Source organism: Takifugu flavidus, chromosome 1 (genome assembly GCF_003711565.1).
Source record: "Takifugu flavidus isolate HTHZ2018 chromosome 1, ASM371156v2, whole genome shotgun sequence".
Classification (NCBI taxonomy): domain Eukaryota; kingdom Metazoa; phylum Chordata; class Actinopteri; order Tetraodontiformes; family Tetraodontidae; genus Takifugu; species Takifugu flavidus.
The window spans coordinates 8206056-8223057 of NC_079520.1; the positions used below are offsets into that span (position 1 = coordinate 8206056).

Genomic DNA, 17002 nt, shown 5'->3' on the forward strand with positions numbered 1-17002 from the left:
ACAACACAAGACTGAGGATGTTATACATTCAAAGTGCAATAATTCTAATAATAATAACAATTATATTATTATTGTTGCTGTTGTTGTTGTTATTATACTTGCGGAACACTTGTCATACACCTTGTTTCATCCCGGAGCCATAACAGAGGTACACCCGAGTTGTTGGACGAGGGAAATAAGATGGCAAGAGCCAGAGTAAGTACTTACATACTTCATACTTCATTTTTATCATATATCCTTGTTTTCTGTGTTGTTGGATGATTTTATTTCAATTGATAATCAAAACATTATTTACGAGAAAAATTAACTCATCGAGTTTCGAATACATTTATTGACTTGCGATTTTCAACATGTTGGTGCGTGTTGACGTCTTAAAAATGAAACTGAACTGCTAAGATTATTAACAAACTAATAAAAAGTTTGATCAATTACAAACTGTAACTTGGGTTACATTAAACCACGCCAGAGCATCTTAAACGTGTCTTCCAGTCGTCCAGCACGATTCGAATACATTGGATCTTATTGAAATCTTGTGTTTGCTTTGTGCAGTCAGCATTAGTATTGTGCATGGATGTTGGATTTTCCATGTCCAATTCTGCCCCGGGTGAAGAGGCCCCTTTTGAAGATGCCAAAAAAATAATTCAGAAATTCGTCCAGCGTCAGGTAAAACTGTTGCAACCACTATAATTATAATTAATAATAATGTCTACAACGAGAATGTCGTTTGTTAGGTTTTTGCAGAGAGTAAGGATGAACTGGGTTTAGTTCTATTCGGAACAGACTCTACCAAAAATCCTCTGCACCAAGATGGCCAGTATGAGAACATCACTGTATTCCGTCAGCTCATGGTTCCTGACTTTGAACTTCTCGAGGAAATACAGAATCAGCTCCAACCAGAAAATCAGCAGGCTGATTGTATCCTTTTTTTATTTGTGTTACAGTATTTAAACACAGAAATTTTAGCACACTAACCTAACTGCACGTTTATGCCCTCAGTTTTTTTGAATGTTTATTTGAAGTTACAATGCAATGCATAGCAATGCATTTGTAATGGATGGCTGATGGATGATGACTTTGTGATTAATCTTTTAAAGTGTTTACAGAGTGTACATGTTAGCTCCTTAATCGTTGATTTACAGGGATGGATGCTCTTGTTGTCTCTATGGATCTCCTCCAAACAGAAATAAAGTACTGTATTACTTTTATGAACAGGACAAAAACCTTCGGTATTTAATTAGGGTACTATTGATTAACTCAAAGATGTTGGGGTTTCTTTTCAGAGGAAAGAAGTATGACCGTCTCAACATAGTCCTGCTGACCGACCTCAACATTCAGGCCAGCTCAGACCAGCTGGATATTATTATTGAAAACCTAAAAAAGGCAGACATCACTCTCCAATTTTTGTAAGACACCAGTAACTAAAATGTTTTGGGTTGTTCTTTTAAACTAATGATACATTTCATTTACAGGCCCATAGATGGTTTCAATGTAACGCGCATTTTGTTAAAGGATTCTTGATCTCTATAAATTATTTTGACATGATTACAAAGGTGCAGTAAAATTAGCAAAGATAGCAATGTTAAAGTTGGCTGTTACATATTAAAAACAGCAAACCGTATAATTAGTATTGAAATTTAGGTTATACAATAGCTGTAAATTTGAGTTTGAGCATAAAAACAATGATTCTGTTACCTGTCTGCAACCACAAAAGTTCATAAAAGACAGTCAAAACGTTTTTTTTAACGTTTTTTAATGTTTCAAATGGCATGCGGGCTCCTTAAAGTCAAATCGGTCTTTAGAAAAAGTTCTTGTACTACTTGTAACTTCAATATAGAAAGCTACATTTTTACAGTGTATTCTCCATCCTACATTTAAGTTTACCTTTTCCTGTGGGGGACAAAGAAGAGAGTGGAGGAGATGGACCAATAAGTGACCCTGGTCACCATGGTATGGGCAAAGGTTTGTCAAGGGAACAGAAAGAAGGCCTGGATATGATGAAGCACATCATGTTGAGCCTCGATGAAGATGATGGCCTGAGTCAAATTTACACTTTCAGGTTGGTGTCCATTTATTAACCAAGTTATGAAAAGGATTTCTTATGTATTACATATTTTCCTTCTCTGAGTTCTGGAAATATTTCTATATTCAAAGTAGTTACTTCTGTTGTTATATTGTTTTTCTTGGCTTGCTCTGTGCTCCACTCATGATGTAGGAATGCAATTGAGCAGCTGTGCATGTTCAAGCAAATTGAGAGGAGACCCACGGCCTGGCCCTGTCAGTTGACTGTTGGCAGCTGTTTATCCATCCGTATTGTTGGATACAAAGCAGTAGGTTAATTAGAAGTGCACCAAATGAACATATAGTACACCGTTTACTACAAACTTGTATCATAAAATGTACCTTACCTCGGTTGTTTAGCGCCCCCCTGTGGCCATAAAATATACTTTTTAAATTTACACAATTAAAAAACATCAGATTAGATTTTGATTGTTACCTACTTCCGTATACCATATGTAGTTGATAATAATTCTAGTTTTTTTTTGCATTTACTTATGGTTTATATTACATCATCCTATAAAAATATTACCATTATAAATTGTCAACATACAGCTCCACAATCGTCACAAAGCTTTTGCCAGTAAAGCTCATTTTCTAATCCACAAATACCTTTTTTCAAGGTCATGCAAGAGAAATTAAAGAAAACTTGGAAAACAGTTGATGCTCAAAGCAACCGGCAAGAAGATGTAAAAAGAGTAACAGTGTACTGTCTGGATGACGACAATGAGACAGAGGTACAAGTGGATGAAACAATCCAAGGTAAGACACCTATTGAACTGGAGGATTCCTACTTTTGTACATCTTACATTTTAATTAAAACCCTTTTTTCTTAGGTTTTCGCTATGGTAGTGATATAGTTCCATTCTCCAAAGTGGATCAAGAGCAGATGAAATACAAGCATGATGGGAAGTGCTTTGCTGTTCTTGGCTTCACCAAACAGAAACTGGTACTGTATTTATGTTATGCAAATGGTCTTTTAGTAAAGCAAATTTCAATTTATGCAAACTTTAAACAGAGCTAAACCATCTGTCTCAAGGTGCAACGCCACCAGTTCATGGGAAATCAAGTCATAAAAATCTTCGCTGCCAAAGATGATGAGGTGAGAATAGGCAGCCTCTGCACATTGTTGGTGAGTCCCTGGTGATGCTGACCTGTCGCTACTGCTCTTTCCTCTGAGCAGCATGCTGGGGTCGCCCTATCCGCTCTCATCAGAGCACTGCATGAGCTTCAGATGGTGGCCATTGTGCGTTATGCCTACGACCGGCGCTGCAACCCTCAAATAGGAGCAGCTTTCCCATGTATTAAACAGCAATATGAGGTCTCATCTTGCTCTTCTGCTCAAACTGCAGTATTCAGTATAATGTGCCAGGCGGAACAGTCCAAATATGTCTCTCTTATCAATAGTGTCTGATGTATATCCAGCTGCCCTTCATGGAAGACCTTAGACAGTTTTCATTTCCTTCTCTTGAAAACAACAAGAAGATCACCCCCACAGGTACCATGTTTTTGCTTATCATTTTCAAGGTTGTCGATCTTAGTTCCAAGAACTGTCTGGTTAACCCTGTAAGGTTGTTTGCCTCCACCTGATTTCTCTAGATGCTCAGTTGACTGCTGTGGACAGTCTCATTGACTCCATGATGTTGGTGGAGGAAGGTGACGAAGAAAAGCCAAAGGACATTTTCAAGCCCCACCACATCCCCAACCCTGACTTCCAGAGACTTTTCCAGGTACTGGAGCTCAGTATGTATTCAAAGATTAAGCTGTGTCAGTCCTGTCTTGTGTTCTGTTGTGTCACATTACCCCAGGTAGAATTATGGCATAATAGAGCTCTCAGGTGCCCGATGACTACAGGTCAAATCTGGTCTGTTCAGTTTCATCCTAGATTTCTCTCTCAATGCAAGCTGTCTTCCAGTGTCTGCATCATCGAGCAGTGAATCCCGGCACTCCTCTTCCCCCCATGGAGCCGTGGCTGAAGGCCATTCTTGAACGCCCTGATGTCATTAATGAACGTTGCCAAGCTCCACTAGAGGAGCTGAAGAGGGTGTTCCCACTCACAGAAGTGGAGAAGAAAAAGAATTTGAAAACCAGTGCTGAGATATTTGGCAAAGAGTAAGTTTGATTTAGAATGCAGCTTTGTCCATGACCATCACACTGCTGTTAGTCATGTGCAGAGAAATCTTCGTGTCTTAAATGTTCTCTTGATAAAAAGCATGTGGAGCTTTTATAAACTTGTCATGTGTTGTGTCTGGTATGTGTACAGAACGGTTTTGATTATAAGAATAAACTATTTTCAGCATTTTCAGTCACACCCTTTGCCATTAACAGCTCTGGGGAACCAGATGGCAAGAAAGCAAAACTAGAAGAGGAGGAGGAGGAGGAATATAATTTGGCAAACATCACTGAAGGAACTGTCACTTCGGTGAGATTTTAGAGAGGTGGAATCCATTATTGTCATCGAAACAATGATTTTATTTTGTTAAAAGCAGCTGTTTGGGGCAAAAAAAAAAAAACCCTAGTTGCTTTTTGATCAGACACGCTTTAAAATTTCCAATAAACATATTTTTTAAACATTTACCCAGGTGGGAAGTGTGGAGCCGGCCCGAGATTTCCGTGTTCTGGTTAAGCGTATTCCATTTGGAGAGGGTGAGGTTCTCTTTTCCTCATCTTCCTTTTGTGTCTGTTTTGTTGAGTTTTATGAGTCCTTATGAGTCAGCACTTGCTGTTGCATTTATTGTCTTTTGTCTTGGTTGTGGTGACCCTGTTGTCCTCCTCAGTCTGTCAGCAGCTCATTCAAAGGATTGAGCAGTTGCTTAGCAACAGGAACACGCAGTACTACATGAAAAGCATCACCGGTATCCAAGCTTTTAGAGAACAGTCAGTAAAGGTAACCCATTCCTTTACACTCCCATGTAGGCAAGCTGGTGTGAGGTGGCTGTGTGAAGTCATGTTGAGATAATAGACCACAGAAAGTTGTTTTGAATTTACCATGGAGACTGTGAGTCAGCTTTGGAAGATTAAAAAAAATAAATAAATAAATAATCTGGTTCTTTTCTCGAAACTGGATCTCACTTCTTCCCGATTTCAGTGTCTAAATGTTGACCTCAAAAATGAAGAGAAACGGAATTTATAGTTGTTTTTCTTTCAGCTGGCGAACGCAGATCTGTACAATAACTACCTGCAGTCGCTGAAAGGAAGCATCACAAACAGGCAACTGGAAGTCTTCTGGGACCTGCTCATTCAAGGTATGTTAAAGTTTATATCTGGAGTCTAGATGCAACGTGAAGAATAGCACACATCCCAAGAGGTCAGCAGAATGAATGTGGATTTCCTCAAACTGATTCTGCACAATAAAGACACATACGTACTCTAGTGTGGGAGCAACCCAACAGTATAAAGAAAAGTATGCAGCAAGAGGAGGCCAACATACCCCTTGAGGACAGCTCGCAACGCTGAGTCAGAGCTTTACAATGTTAAAATCAGTCCTCCTGAGATCAGATTATGCTTGTGCGTAATTGAATGCAGAACACAAAGCAGCTGATTGATGTTTCACTGAACTGTTGCCAAGTCACTTTTTACCATGATTCATAGATGGTTTGACACTGATCAGCAAGGACGAGGTTGAATCAAGTGCAATATCCCGAGCCGAAGCCAATCAGGTAACCTAGAGGAAGGAAGCCTTTTTATTTGATCCTGAGTCTGTTACCTACCGACATGTTCTGTCTACTAGTTTCTGGTTGCTGAGGAGAAGAAAGAGGAAGTAGCCCCACCACCAGTTGAAGACATTGGAGATGTTGATGACTTGGTATGTTTCTAGGATTTATATACAGTGATCCCTCGTTTATCGCGGGAGTTGCGTTCCAAAAATAACACGCGAAAAGTGAAATCCGCGAAGTAGTCAGCTTCATTTTTTTTATTATTTTACAATGCAATACTGAACTATAGAATGAAACCAAAAATCAAAACCTGTTTTAAAGCCCAAAATTTGTTTAAAACAATCATTTTAATATGGTAATACAAGGTTGGAAACAATGGGCCCGATTCACCAATATGTTCTTACGAATCTTCTTAGATTCTTTCTTAAGTTGTCCTTAAGAAGTTTTTTAAGAAAACCCTACGTCGGATTCATCAGCGCGTTCGTAAGCCCCAGAATTGTTCGCAGCTGTGTTCTTAGATTGATGAATGCCATCTGTTCGTAAGTTGAAAGCGCGTGCCAGATGAGTCTAATTAACATACGATTAGCATAAGTCACCGCCCACTAATGCCCATAAAAGGAACTGCAGCAGGACCCTGTAGACAGAGCAAAAAGCAGCAAAATGCCCAAAGCGAAATGCCCAAAGCTTGCCTCTCCACGCCTGATTTCTGACGCCGTGTTGAACAATCAAGAAAGGATGGCTAACACGCTTGATAAAATTGCCTCAACCCTGATGACTATAGCCAACACGCTTAAAGAAATCAACGAGAATGTAAAAAAAGAAGAATGTAAAAAAAAAATAAACGTGTAAAAGCTGTGCTCGGATTGTGACAATAATGCATTTTATTCACAAACGGGCAATTAATCGCGCTCGAACGTGAACCGCGTGCCTGCAGTCTGGCCCCATCATTGCGTCAGGACGCACATCCTCACGGGGTTGTGGCTCTGTGTCCAAACACATCCAGCGCCCCTTTAACATGCCGATGGTGCGTTCAATGGTGGAGCGACTGCGCGCATGCATCTGATTGAATAAAACTCCTGTGGAGTCTGAGGGTTGGTCAGTGGTGTCAACAACCAGGGAGCCAGGGCATATCCTCGATCCCCTAATAAAATAAATCAAGATAAAATCAAATAAAAAGACAGTTTTGGCATGGTTTCCAATTTGGTTGATTAATGTTAAGTCATTAGCACATTACGTAATTTTAAAATTCTCCGTAAATCACCAAAAATAGGAAATAAACAAATAAATAAATAAATATGACAGAATTATCATTGTAATATTGAATTTTATTGAACTGCACAAGAGAAGAAAACACAACCATGCCAACATGTCGGCACTGAAATGTGCGCAAGAGTACTCCTGAGTGTTCGTAGGATTTGTTCTTACCTACGAATAAATCCAGGATAAGAAGAAATTGGTGAATGCCACAATCTTCGTCAACTGTTCGTAAGTGGGACTTAAGAACAAATTTGTTCGTAAGAACGCTTCGTGAATCTGGCCCATTGTCACTGGCGTATTTCACAGTCCCAGCTGTGCCTCTTCATCCTGACTCCGCTCCGCTGGAGCGTCTGTTTCTACTGAAGGCGCAGGAGAGAAGAACATTGTTATGGGTAGTTGTTGGCGCTCTTTCTTTTTCTGAGCAAGAAGATTTTTATAAACGGATATGCCACCTTCGATTATATTTGAGAACTGCAATGAACGACTCGCAAAAAAAATCCGTGAAGCAGCGAAGCCGTGAAAGATGAAACGCGATATAGCGAGGGATCACTGTACGTGTCTACATGCACGAGTGTGTGAAAGAGACAGAAAGTAAATGGATGTGCCCTACTTCTTGCACAATGTTTAAGTGCGAGTGATTGATAACGTGCATGACCTCCTGAGATCTTTCATGCTGACTCCCTGGTTCTGTTTTGTCTCTTCCTCTGCAGCTGGATATGATGTAGGAAAGGAGGTGGTGAGAGCGCAAAGAAGTGAGAAGAATTTAGCCATGGAGCACATCCAGAATCCATCCAAAATCAGCTCATCCGTCCTCCTATCTACCCCCCCGCTTGGAGACGAATGATACTTTCACTGGCACGCACTGCATAGTTGCTGACAGGCTTTGTCGATGTCTGACTACATTTGGTAAAGTTTAATCATTTTGTCAAGAATTCAACAGCACTGATTGTGGAGGTTTAGGTTTTTTCTTTGCCTTGTTTGTTAAAATACTGTTAATTTTTTTTTACAAAATTTGAGGATTTTATGTGATTTTCATTCAACTCAAAGAAGAGACTGTACCAAGGTGTCCAACAGACTGTAGGTTTATTGTCTGCAATCAGTAAATCTCGCTAGTGGAAGAGTGGTCTTGTTTGTTTTTGTGTAAACACACAGAGCAATATAGTGTTATGACATCTGATGTAATATTGTTTGTAAATTGCACAGTGCACAGTAGAATTATAGTAATCCAGTATGTTCTGTATAAAAGCAATGGCACCAGTTGCTGTTCACATCTGCGTGGTGTGTCTTCAGCATACCCACTGGATGAACCGGTCGAACAAAGCTGACTGAGACAGATCGGAGAAGTCTTTTGTTTTGAAGATGGCATCCTGGTCGCCCATGGCCAGCTTGATTAAGACCTCTTCGTCGACATCATTTCCTGTGGCTATCACGGTGGGGACAACCTGTGCCCCGCGCATGGCGCTGACGGCCTCCTCCAGGTTTCTGCTGTCAGTGAAGCCGTCAGTGATGAAAACAAAAGAAATCTCCACGTTGCGTCTCGTCTTGCGAGTCGGTCCCTTTCCCAAGATTTTGTCAATGGTGTGGAAGATTGCAGGCCCGACGCTTGAAGAAGAATCTAAATAACGCAACAGGGCCGTCCCCTCAGAGATGGCGGTGCGGTTGTGTGTCAGTGGGAAGGCCACTTGGGTCTCATCCTCCTTCCCAAACTCTACCAGCGCCAAGCGGGCGCGCTTACGATCAGTCCTGCTGTTTGCTAATACCAGTCTGTCCGAAACCTCCTGCACAAACTCGAGGACGTACCGGTGGTTATTCAGCCCAAGGCGCTCCGAACCATCAAGTAGGAATACCAAATCCACCGGCCGCTCGACGCACGAAGCTACGTGTGGTTCTGAAATGAGAAACGGGTTACTGCACAGGTACAACGGTACCGCTGTGAGACTGGGTAGAGACACAGCTCAATAAAACCTACCCTGTTTGCAGGGGAGATCCGGACAAACGATCTCTGGTTCTGGAGGTTAAAAAAAGCACTGGTTAGTCCATCAGTTCAGATCTGAACGGGCATGCCGGTACCGTCTTACCAGGACACAGGACGGTCTCCATCATCTCTATGAAGTCTTCAGCCACCAAGTCGCTGTAATGCCTCATCGCAGTCACGCGTTCCTTCTTGTTGCACGCAATGGACCCCAAGATTTCATCATCCTGCTGCTTCTTGAACATGTCGCCCACCCCGATGGCGTTCACCACCACGTTGGTGTCTTCACACAGGTACTTGAGCAGGTCTTCATCGTCCCGCGGGTCAAACCGCCCGTCGGTGATCACCACCACAGAGACCTTGGCTCGGGCTCTCTTGCTGTTTCTGATGAGATTATCATAGGCAAACTTAAGGGCCGAAGGCGTGAACGTCCCCCCGGCGATCCACTGCAGCCTCTTCACCGCCGCTTTGAAGGCAGACATGGAATTTATGTTGGGGTCATCGAGCCGAACGGCCTCAAAGGTCCCGTTGTGACTGAACTGCACGACTCCAGCTCGTGTTCCTAAAAAAGGCAAAGTAAATGTTCAAATTTAGGGCAGTTTTTATTTGTTGCCACACTTTAGAGAAAAGTGCGCGCAAGTGTTGTAAAATATAGAGAAATCCTGGAGGACGGATGCAAAAGCTAAATAATTTTATCGCATCCTGGTGGTTAAGTGTTGTGTCAAAAAGTAGGGTTAACTAGAAACAGGGCTGCCTCAAAGCGACAGTGCTGATGAATGGTGCCATCCGCAAATGGATTCCTGTCCAAATATTTACATCCAACTGTATATTCAACAAGCGATTTACAAGTTAAATCTTTAGAAATGTTTAATCCTCTCTGGCAGAGTATAGTTCTTGTCATCAGTGCTGTGTCTGTGGAAGGATTTGCAGGGAAGTCTGGACTCCACTGTACCCGTTGTTGCCATCGGGTCAATGGCCATAGATCCCAGCCTGTTGATAGTGCTGATAACAAAGTTCTTTTCCAGGGTAAAGTTTGTCAGGCCGACGCTCTCTGAGCTATCAATTACAAATACGATATCCAGAGCTCCGCAGCGCTTCTCGCAATCTGAGAGAAAGGACAAAAACGGGTTCAGCGTGTTCAAAAACACAGAAAAAGCTGCGTCTGATCTGTGATATTCGCTCACCACAGCAACCACACGTCTCCCTCATGTATGTCATGACATCACAGTCCTGCAGTGACACGTACAGCGCCACTCAATAAAGCCAAGGAAACATAATTATTTGAGTATTAAAACTTCTGCTTTTGAAAGATGACTCACCGTGAGCCCGGGGTCCCCCACGGGTCCTGGTTCCCCCTGAAAACGCACACGCGGAACAATGAAACCGGATCTCAAATATCCAAGTGTGGTCAACACATTATGTGAGCAGTGGTGCTGCAGCTTACATCAGGTCCTGGATCCCCTCTGGGACCTCTCCCTCCCGGCCCTCCCAGCTCACCAGGTTCCCCCTACGCAGAAAAGATGTTTTTCTATTAAGTCGCTCCTTTTGTTAGTATTTTTGCTTTTTACAGGCTGTTTTTACTGTAGACCTACTGTCGAAAAAAAGAAAATGATTATATTTCTGTTTACCGTGCAGCGACGATTACAGCGATGGATCATTTTGTGCTTTCAAAAAAGTCATTTTTCAAGCGGATAGTGTGCATTTCTCCACTTTAAACTCGCACATCTGTTTGGATATGAAGCAGTTAGATTAATCGTACAGGCTCTCCTGGGGTTCCTTTATCTCCAGATTCTCCTTTGGCCCCGCACTCCCCTCTGCTCCCCCTGGGTCCTCTTCTCCCTGGGTCCCCTCTGTCCCCCTGCGGAACCACAGCCGCTGCAGTCACACGTGTGCCAACATGGTGAAGTTACTGAGATCTGAAGAGAAATCATACCGTCGGTCCTCTGGCTCCAGGATAGTTAAATCCAGCTCTTCCGTGGTCTCCCTTTGGAAGTAAAGTAAAAAAAATGCAGTTGCTACACATTGTGTTGAAGTTGAGTCGCATTACTGGACAGAACCTTTGGTCCAGGGGGTCCGGGGTCTCCCCTTAATCCAGAATCTCCAAGGGTTCCTGCAGTGCCCTGCGAGCACAAGTGTGACTTTAAAAGAGCGTCCTGTCCGCTGTGCAAAGACCTTGATAGGACAGTTTTCACCATGGACGGTTTGGATCTTAAAAGCAACACACATTTGCTCCAGGGTCCCCTGCTTCTCCTGGCTGACCCCTCGGACCTGGAAGCCCCTGGGCTCCCTGCAGGACAGAGTAACAGAGAAACGGTGTTTCACACACTCACAGTCATTGAATTGAATTTACTGATGTGAATTTGGCAGAACACTGAACAGCCAGACAGATAAAAACAGCACTTCTCCAGGAAGTGGTCTTTATAGGATAAGAGTCAGCTTTTAATGTTTTGGCAGGACAGGCAGTAAATATGCCCCAACAACAGGTTTGAAAGGAACATGTGAATTCTTTTCAAGCTGAATCCTCCCACGGAGAGGCTGCCTCACCTTTGTACCCTTGAGTCCAGTTAACCCAGGCGGACCTCTGCCTCCCACGGAGCCTCGTTCCCCCTTAAAGAAATAAAGGAGCATGTCAGGACTCAGAGGTCCATTAACACACGTAGGTGGATCTGAAATACTGTAACAGCAAACTGAGTGATTATGCTATACAAACAGGGACAAGTGTCTTCTGGTCCATTTTTGGATCAGAACAGAAGACTAATCTTTCCGTATCAGTTGAGTTGAGTCATATTTTAGAAAGAGATTTGCTTTTGTCATTCATAAACGTCAGCTGCTCTCAGTAAAACAACCCCACTTTTGATACATATATGTATAAGAAAACTTGAAATAATGTGTCTAAGCTTCAGTTTCTGTTCCGGCTTATTGAGTGCTGAGTTTACTTTGGCTCCTTTGGGTCCCCGAGGTCCTGGTGTTCCCTTTTTTCCAGCATTTCCTCTCCTTCCCTAGTAACAGTCAATGAGATAATAACACATGGGCAAAATTCCAAAAATGACAACCATTTTTTAAAGTGCTAATACATATTCTCTGAAATACCCTCTCGCCGTCTGCTCCAGCCGATCCAGGAGACCCCTGTTAACAGAGCTTTATCTCAGAATCATCACCGATACTCATTTAGAATTAAATGAAGAAAAAAAAGGGAAAGAACCTTATCTCCTTTTACTCCCTCGGGGCCTGGACTTCCAGGATATCCAGTTTCACCCTAAGAAACCGAGATTAATTTATTATATGTAGTGACGTTCCTCCTGATTATTTCTTTTCACAAACTTTGCTTTTGTCTTTGACTGTTAATGCAAAGTTTACCTTTGCGCCCGGATCACCTGGACGACCAGGGGGGCCAGACTTTCCGGGGTAGCCCGAGTCACCCTAGACAGACACGGACGGATGGACAGAGACAGACAGACAGACGTGTTTACGTAATAGTATATAGCTCATGAAAATATACATGCATGACAGTTAAAGTTGAGACTGGTAATGCTGCACGTTTAATCTCCTGCTTTTCCCTCAGGATAAACTAGTAATACGGTTTGACCTGACGGGCCATAATGTTCGTTTCTGAGCTTTAAGGCTAATGTTGGCGTTCAGGACGGAGACTCACATTATCATTATTTCACACAGACCTTTTTTCCTGCCTCACCAGGCGCACCGGTTTCACCGACATCTCCAGCAAATCCATTTGGTCCCTTTTAGAGACAAAAATAATGGGGTTCGAGCCGTTAACCACGCGCAGGATTGTGATTAAAGCTGATGCCCAGATGTGGCCGAGCCACGGTCACTTAAGAGGACTTACTTTGTCACCTGGATCTCCTTTGCAACCAGGCGTCCCGATTCGACCTATTTTACCCTGGAGAGTTCCAACAGAGGGTTAAAACTGCTGAGTCGCAGCACGCTACCCACACTGGTGAATGAAGACTCACCTTCTGACCATCTACTCCTTCCCTGCCCGGTGTCCCAGCTGCACCCTGAGTGTTTGGATGTCAACAAGTACTATGTGATTGCAGTCGGATTCATTAAAAACGATTAAAAACATATAAATTAAAGAGGTATTGACCTTCGTTCCAGTGGCTCCAATTTCCCCCTGTTCAGAAGAAGTGAAATCATTTGCTTTAGCAGCATTAGTGAAGAACCCGAAAGTGCGAAGATACAGAGTCACCTCTCACCTTGTCCCCTCTCAACCCAACGGCTCCCTGCATCACAGGAGAAAACACACGTTCAGGGTTTGAAATAAAACAAACTGCGTGCATGATCGTCCGCAAACCTTTGGACCGGGACGCCCAATTGGACCTTCAATGCCAGGATCTCCCTGAAACACAAAAGGCCTCCATCACTGCAAAGTTTCTTTTGAAAGATTAGTTTTATGAATGCTTTAATTGTACACCTACCCATTTCCCCTTTACACCTTTGGCTCCAGCTGTACCGCTGTCCCCTTTGACACCCTAGAAATAAGACTAGAACTCAGTACAGCGCTCCTGTACACACACAGGTCCAGATTATTTCCAGATTTGGTAAGATTCTGTCTCTTTGATGCTTACTTTAGGACCAGCAAGTCCTTTTGGTCCAGGGGCACCTGGAGTCTCCAAACATTTCTGTTGATAACACTGAAGAACAACGCAATATTACAATATCCGTCTCTGTTATAACGATGTTATTACAGCGTATTTCTCTCACCTGTAAGTAGGCTTGATGTTTCTGAGAAAAGGGGGGAAAAAATATCGTGAGCGAAAGGAGTTTGAGAATGTTGGGAGAACAGGATGTAGTGTGAACGCTACAGTTTCAGATCACCATGGCTTTAATGATTCGATCGATGGACTCGGTCTTGATTGTCGGTCGCCCGTCCACGATGTCCACAGCCAGGTAGTCATCGCGGTAAAGTCCGGCCGGAGAGCTGGCGATCTCCCTCATCCCCAACTCATCGATCTTCCTGGATGCCGCCACGGAGAAAATATGAATGCCTTGCTCTCTGGCCTTCTCCGACATGGCCTTGATCCCTCCACATGGACTTCCTGTCACGTGGCCGTCGGTGATAACCACCGCAAAATGGACCGCCTTCGTGTCTGAGTAGTCGTTTGTCATTTCGAAGGTCATGTTCTTGATGGCGCAATCGGTGAAGGTACCCTTTCCTTTGTATTGGACCATGCCCAGGTTCCTGAGGAAGTTCTGCCTGTTTGTGACCTGGCTGAAGACCCAGTTGGTCTGGGAGAAGTTCAGACCACCTATGGACCAGCGGATCTGGATGTGACCCTTATATTGCTCATCAGACAGCTTCTGGACAAAGGTCCTGGTGAACTCCTTGATGCTCTGCACCAGACTCCCAGGCGGAGACTCCTGCAGGGCGATGGTCTCTGACGTGTCGATGGTGAAGAACACCTTGATGGGGCAGTTGATGATGTCTGAAGGAGGAGTGATGGCAAAAGTTTCTAGGCAGAATGTAGATCTCACCCACTTATTATATTCTATATGCTCCTCCTGTTTTACTTTATTGTGCGGTTTTATTTAAAAGTGACATATCAGGGAAAACAAATCAAATTTATTTAGAGCCCAAGACTCCCAAACATCCAGATGGCATTTCTTTTTTATTGTTTATACTAAAAATGACGACTTGTGATTCCTACATATTTGATATCTGGTTAAATAAAAGTTGCTGGAGCAGCTGACACTGAGTGGGACGTGCTGCACACACAGAGAATGGTTCCCGGCACTCATTGCACAACCTTCAAGAGTAAAGTTGCAGAAGTATTTTGTTTTTGGACGTTTTTCTCTCCTGATCTCTGATCAGTGTGTTCTGTTGTGTGCAGCTGTGTTGTTCACTTTCCACCAGAGTGCAGAAATAGAAATTAGGCTGACAAAGGAGTTCTGTCCAAATTACCACTGAAGAGAGGACCCGTTATTCAGGATTTATCCCCCAGTTCCTGCTTACTTTGAGTCCTCAATCAAAAACTTGTCCCGTGAGATTTCATTTGTTTTTAGCCAATTAGAAGATAAGAAGTAGGTGGTTGTTTCCAGAGGAGAAGCATCCAAATGCGTAGGAAGAAGAGGAAGCTGCAGGAAGTCGGTCGGTCCTTTTAAAATCATTTGAAAGTTGAACACCAACCGTGGAATATTGTGCCCAGGATATAAAAAAGACATTTAAAATGCAATAACGAAAAATGAAACCGTGTGTGTGTGTGTGTGTGTGTGTGTGTGTGTGTGTTTGTGTGGGTGGTCTGGCGTGTGAGATGTGCCACCACCTAGTGGTAAAAAACAAACTGCAAGAACTGCTTACTTGTTTATGGGTTGTTGTTTTTTTTAATTAAATAAAGTCCATAAATCCATTCGTGCTGGTAGGAACATGACGGAGTGATTCAAGGACCCACAGAGGGGAGGCCTGAGTTATTATTGTTTTAAATACCTTAATCGTGAATGTTGAAATGGGGCAGAACACAAAGACAACAATAAATGTTGTACTTCCACTGAGGGATCTGAGCACATTGATTTATTGGAACACGTCCTCTGGTATTAAATGGAAATATAGAGTAAGACAAGTAAAATGAAAGCGACTCACTCTTACAATGCTGAGTCGGTGGTATCGGCCTGGGTCCATAAGCGTTATCGCGCTGAGCGGCTGCAGCCTGGAGCGCGCACAAAATGAGGAACCCTGTAATGAATGCCATGTTTCCTGGAGAAATGAAGCGGAGGAATCAAAAATGATCAGCTCAGTTGTTGAGGACAAGTAGTGTTCCTTTAAATTCAGGAGATATCCAGGAAATAGTCCTTATCTGGCTGGGACTTCACAGGAGACATCAGCTTTTAGGAATGTTTAGGAATGTTTTAAAAAGTGTAACCATGGTATGGAAGTACAGAATTCACCTTCCGAATGAGCCATTGGGAAATTTGATCCGAAACTATTTCTAAACTATTTCAAATTAAAAAATGAAGAAGGCAGCATCTGCAAAGACTAAAGGCAGGAGGGGTGAATAAAGGTGAAGGTGTAAATGCAGCGTCCTCCTCCTCATTTCCCCTTTTTATTTCTCTTACAACTCCAACTCCTTAATGTCAGAGTGTAAACAGAGTTTGACGTGGAAATTCCATGAAATATGCACAGAGTGAAGCATTTAGTTGTCTGAGAGTTGTCTGATAATTATAATCCCAGACGCTTTTGTTGTGAAGGCACCAAATGGCCACAATTCCTGCAACACTGCACCATCCTAAAAGCATAAATAAAGTAAAACCGAGACACGAACCCACTTTTGGAACTGTTTGGTAAAGAAGAAACGTCTCTAAATGTGGAGCAGAATATTTAGGCAGCCTCATTAGTGAGCTGAGGTTGATTTATCTTTATGTCAAAAAGACCAACAGTATAGTAAATTTCCAGCTTCCATAAGGATAAAAGAATCTCAAAAAGAAGACTCTGGCTGCAGAACAAACCTTTTTAATCAACAACTATGATATTTTTGCTATTTCTGCTCAGTTCCACCCAAACCACCTGTCGGGGACAAACACTCGGGACCTCAATTGCCTGCTCGGCGTTTCCAAACGTCATAAAGTGTTTTTGCTGATAAAATCAAGTGGACTCACCGCGGAGCCTGTGGAGAAGAACGTAAAAAAAGCCCGAAGCTGCAGGAAATTCAACCAATTTCCACAAAGTTCAAGCTACAGACGAACATCTCTGTCTGAAAACACCCTCATCAGGGAGCCCACTCCGGCTGAGCTCTGTCGAGGATCCGCCCGGTTGAAAACGACTCGGCGGAGGCGCGCGCACGTACGCACGCACGACCGGAATTTCATCCGCGATCCGAAGTTTTTTTGGCTTTGTAAACACAACATGTGCAGTCAAAAGAGACAAGATCCAGAGACGACACTATAATTTAATTCCGCCAGAAAATAAATATATATACAAAAGTGCAACGTGAATCAAGGCTATTTGGCACCGGCCGCTGGGGCCCCCTCCATCTCCTCCACATCCTTACAAGGAGAGAGCTTCACGCACTCCTACACAGTTCATGCTCCACTACTATAGCCTGCGCTCGCA

At 43.0% G+C, this 17002-nt stretch overlaps 2 protein-coding genes across 4 annotated transcripts; one reads left to right on the forward strand and one right to left on the reverse strand.

Annotated features, from left to right (window-relative positions):
- The first annotated feature begins 129 nt into the window (after positions 1 to 129).
- xrcc5 (X-ray repair complementing defective repair in Chinese hamster cells 5) lies at positions 130 to 8086 on the forward strand. Its single transcript, XM_057028011.1, has 21 exons — positions 130 to 195; positions 550 to 663; positions 732 to 915; positions 1140 to 1188; positions 1281 to 1403; positions 1877 to 2056; positions 2213 to 2327; positions 2679 to 2817; positions 2892 to 3004; positions 3095 to 3157; positions 3239 to 3376; positions 3463 to 3553; positions 3655 to 3785; positions 3971 to 4167; positions 4384 to 4477; positions 4638 to 4701; positions 4833 to 4942; positions 5204 to 5300; positions 5647 to 5714; positions 5786 to 5860; positions 7679 to 8086. The coding sequence occupies exons 1-21, from the start codon at positions 181 to 183 to the stop codon at positions 7691 to 7693; spliced, it is 2175 nt and encodes a 724-aa protein (XP_056883991.1). The 5' UTR covers positions 130 to 180; the 3' UTR covers positions 7694 to 8086.
- On the reverse strand, positions 8035 to 16724 carry LOC130523022 (collagen alpha-2(VI) chain-like). Of its 3 annotated transcripts, none has more exons than XM_057027977.1 (28): positions 16549 to 16724; positions 15542 to 15649; positions 13777 to 14384; positions 13663 to 13683; positions 13527 to 13592; positions 13377 to 13430; positions 13253 to 13297; positions 13155 to 13181; positions 13046 to 13072; positions 12912 to 12956; positions 12785 to 12838; positions 12615 to 12677; positions 12298 to 12360; positions 12143 to 12196; positions 12031 to 12066; positions 11877 to 11939; positions 11485 to 11547; positions 11165 to 11227; positions 10998 to 11060; positions 10874 to 10924; positions 10700 to 10798; positions 10385 to 10447; positions 10260 to 10295; positions 10125 to 10170; positions 9893 to 10045; positions 9047 to 9502; positions 8938 to 8976; positions 8035 to 8856 (listed from the first exon to the last, which is right to left on the reverse strand). In XM_057027977.1, exons 2-28 carry the CDS (start codon positions 15642 to 15644, stop codon positions 8255 to 8257), a joined length of 3063 nt encoding a protein of 1020 aa, XP_056883957.1. In that variant the 5' UTR covers positions 15645 to 15649; positions 16549 to 16724; the 3' UTR covers positions 8035 to 8254. The 3 variants fall into 3 exon arrangements, with proteins under 3 accessions (XP_056883957.1, XP_056883949.1, XP_056883940.1); XM_057027969.1 differs by having other exon boundaries at positions 13253 to 13300; positions 13380 to 13430; positions 15536 to 15649; positions 16549 to 16721; XM_057027960.1 differs by having other exon boundaries at positions 15536 to 15649; positions 16549 to 16720.
- Positions 16725 to 17002: the final 278 nt, after the last annotated feature.

Coding starts and splice junctions, on each gene's coding strand:
- LOC130523022 (XM_057027969.1), bottom strand. CDS start 15,644: ATGGCATTCATTACAGGGTTCCTCATTTTGTGCGCGCTCCAGGCTGCA. Junction 12,361..12,614: donor CTGGTGAGGCAGGAAAAAAG/GTCTGTGTGAAA, acceptor GTGTCTGTCTAG/GGTGACTCGGGCTACCCCGG. Junction 12,067..12,142: donor AGGGAGTAAAAGGAGATAAG/GTTCTTTCCCTT, acceptor CTCTGTTAACAG/GGGTCTCCTGGATCGGCTGG.
- xrcc5 (XM_057028011.1), top strand. Junction 2,818..2,891: donor AGTGGATGAAACAATCCAAG/GTAAGACACCTA, acceptor CTTTTTTCTTAG/GTTTTCGCTATGGTAGTGAT. Junction 4,943..5,203: donor TTAGAGAACAGTCAGTAAAG/GTAACCCATTCC, acceptor TTTTTCTTTCAG/CTGGCGAACGCAGATCTGTA.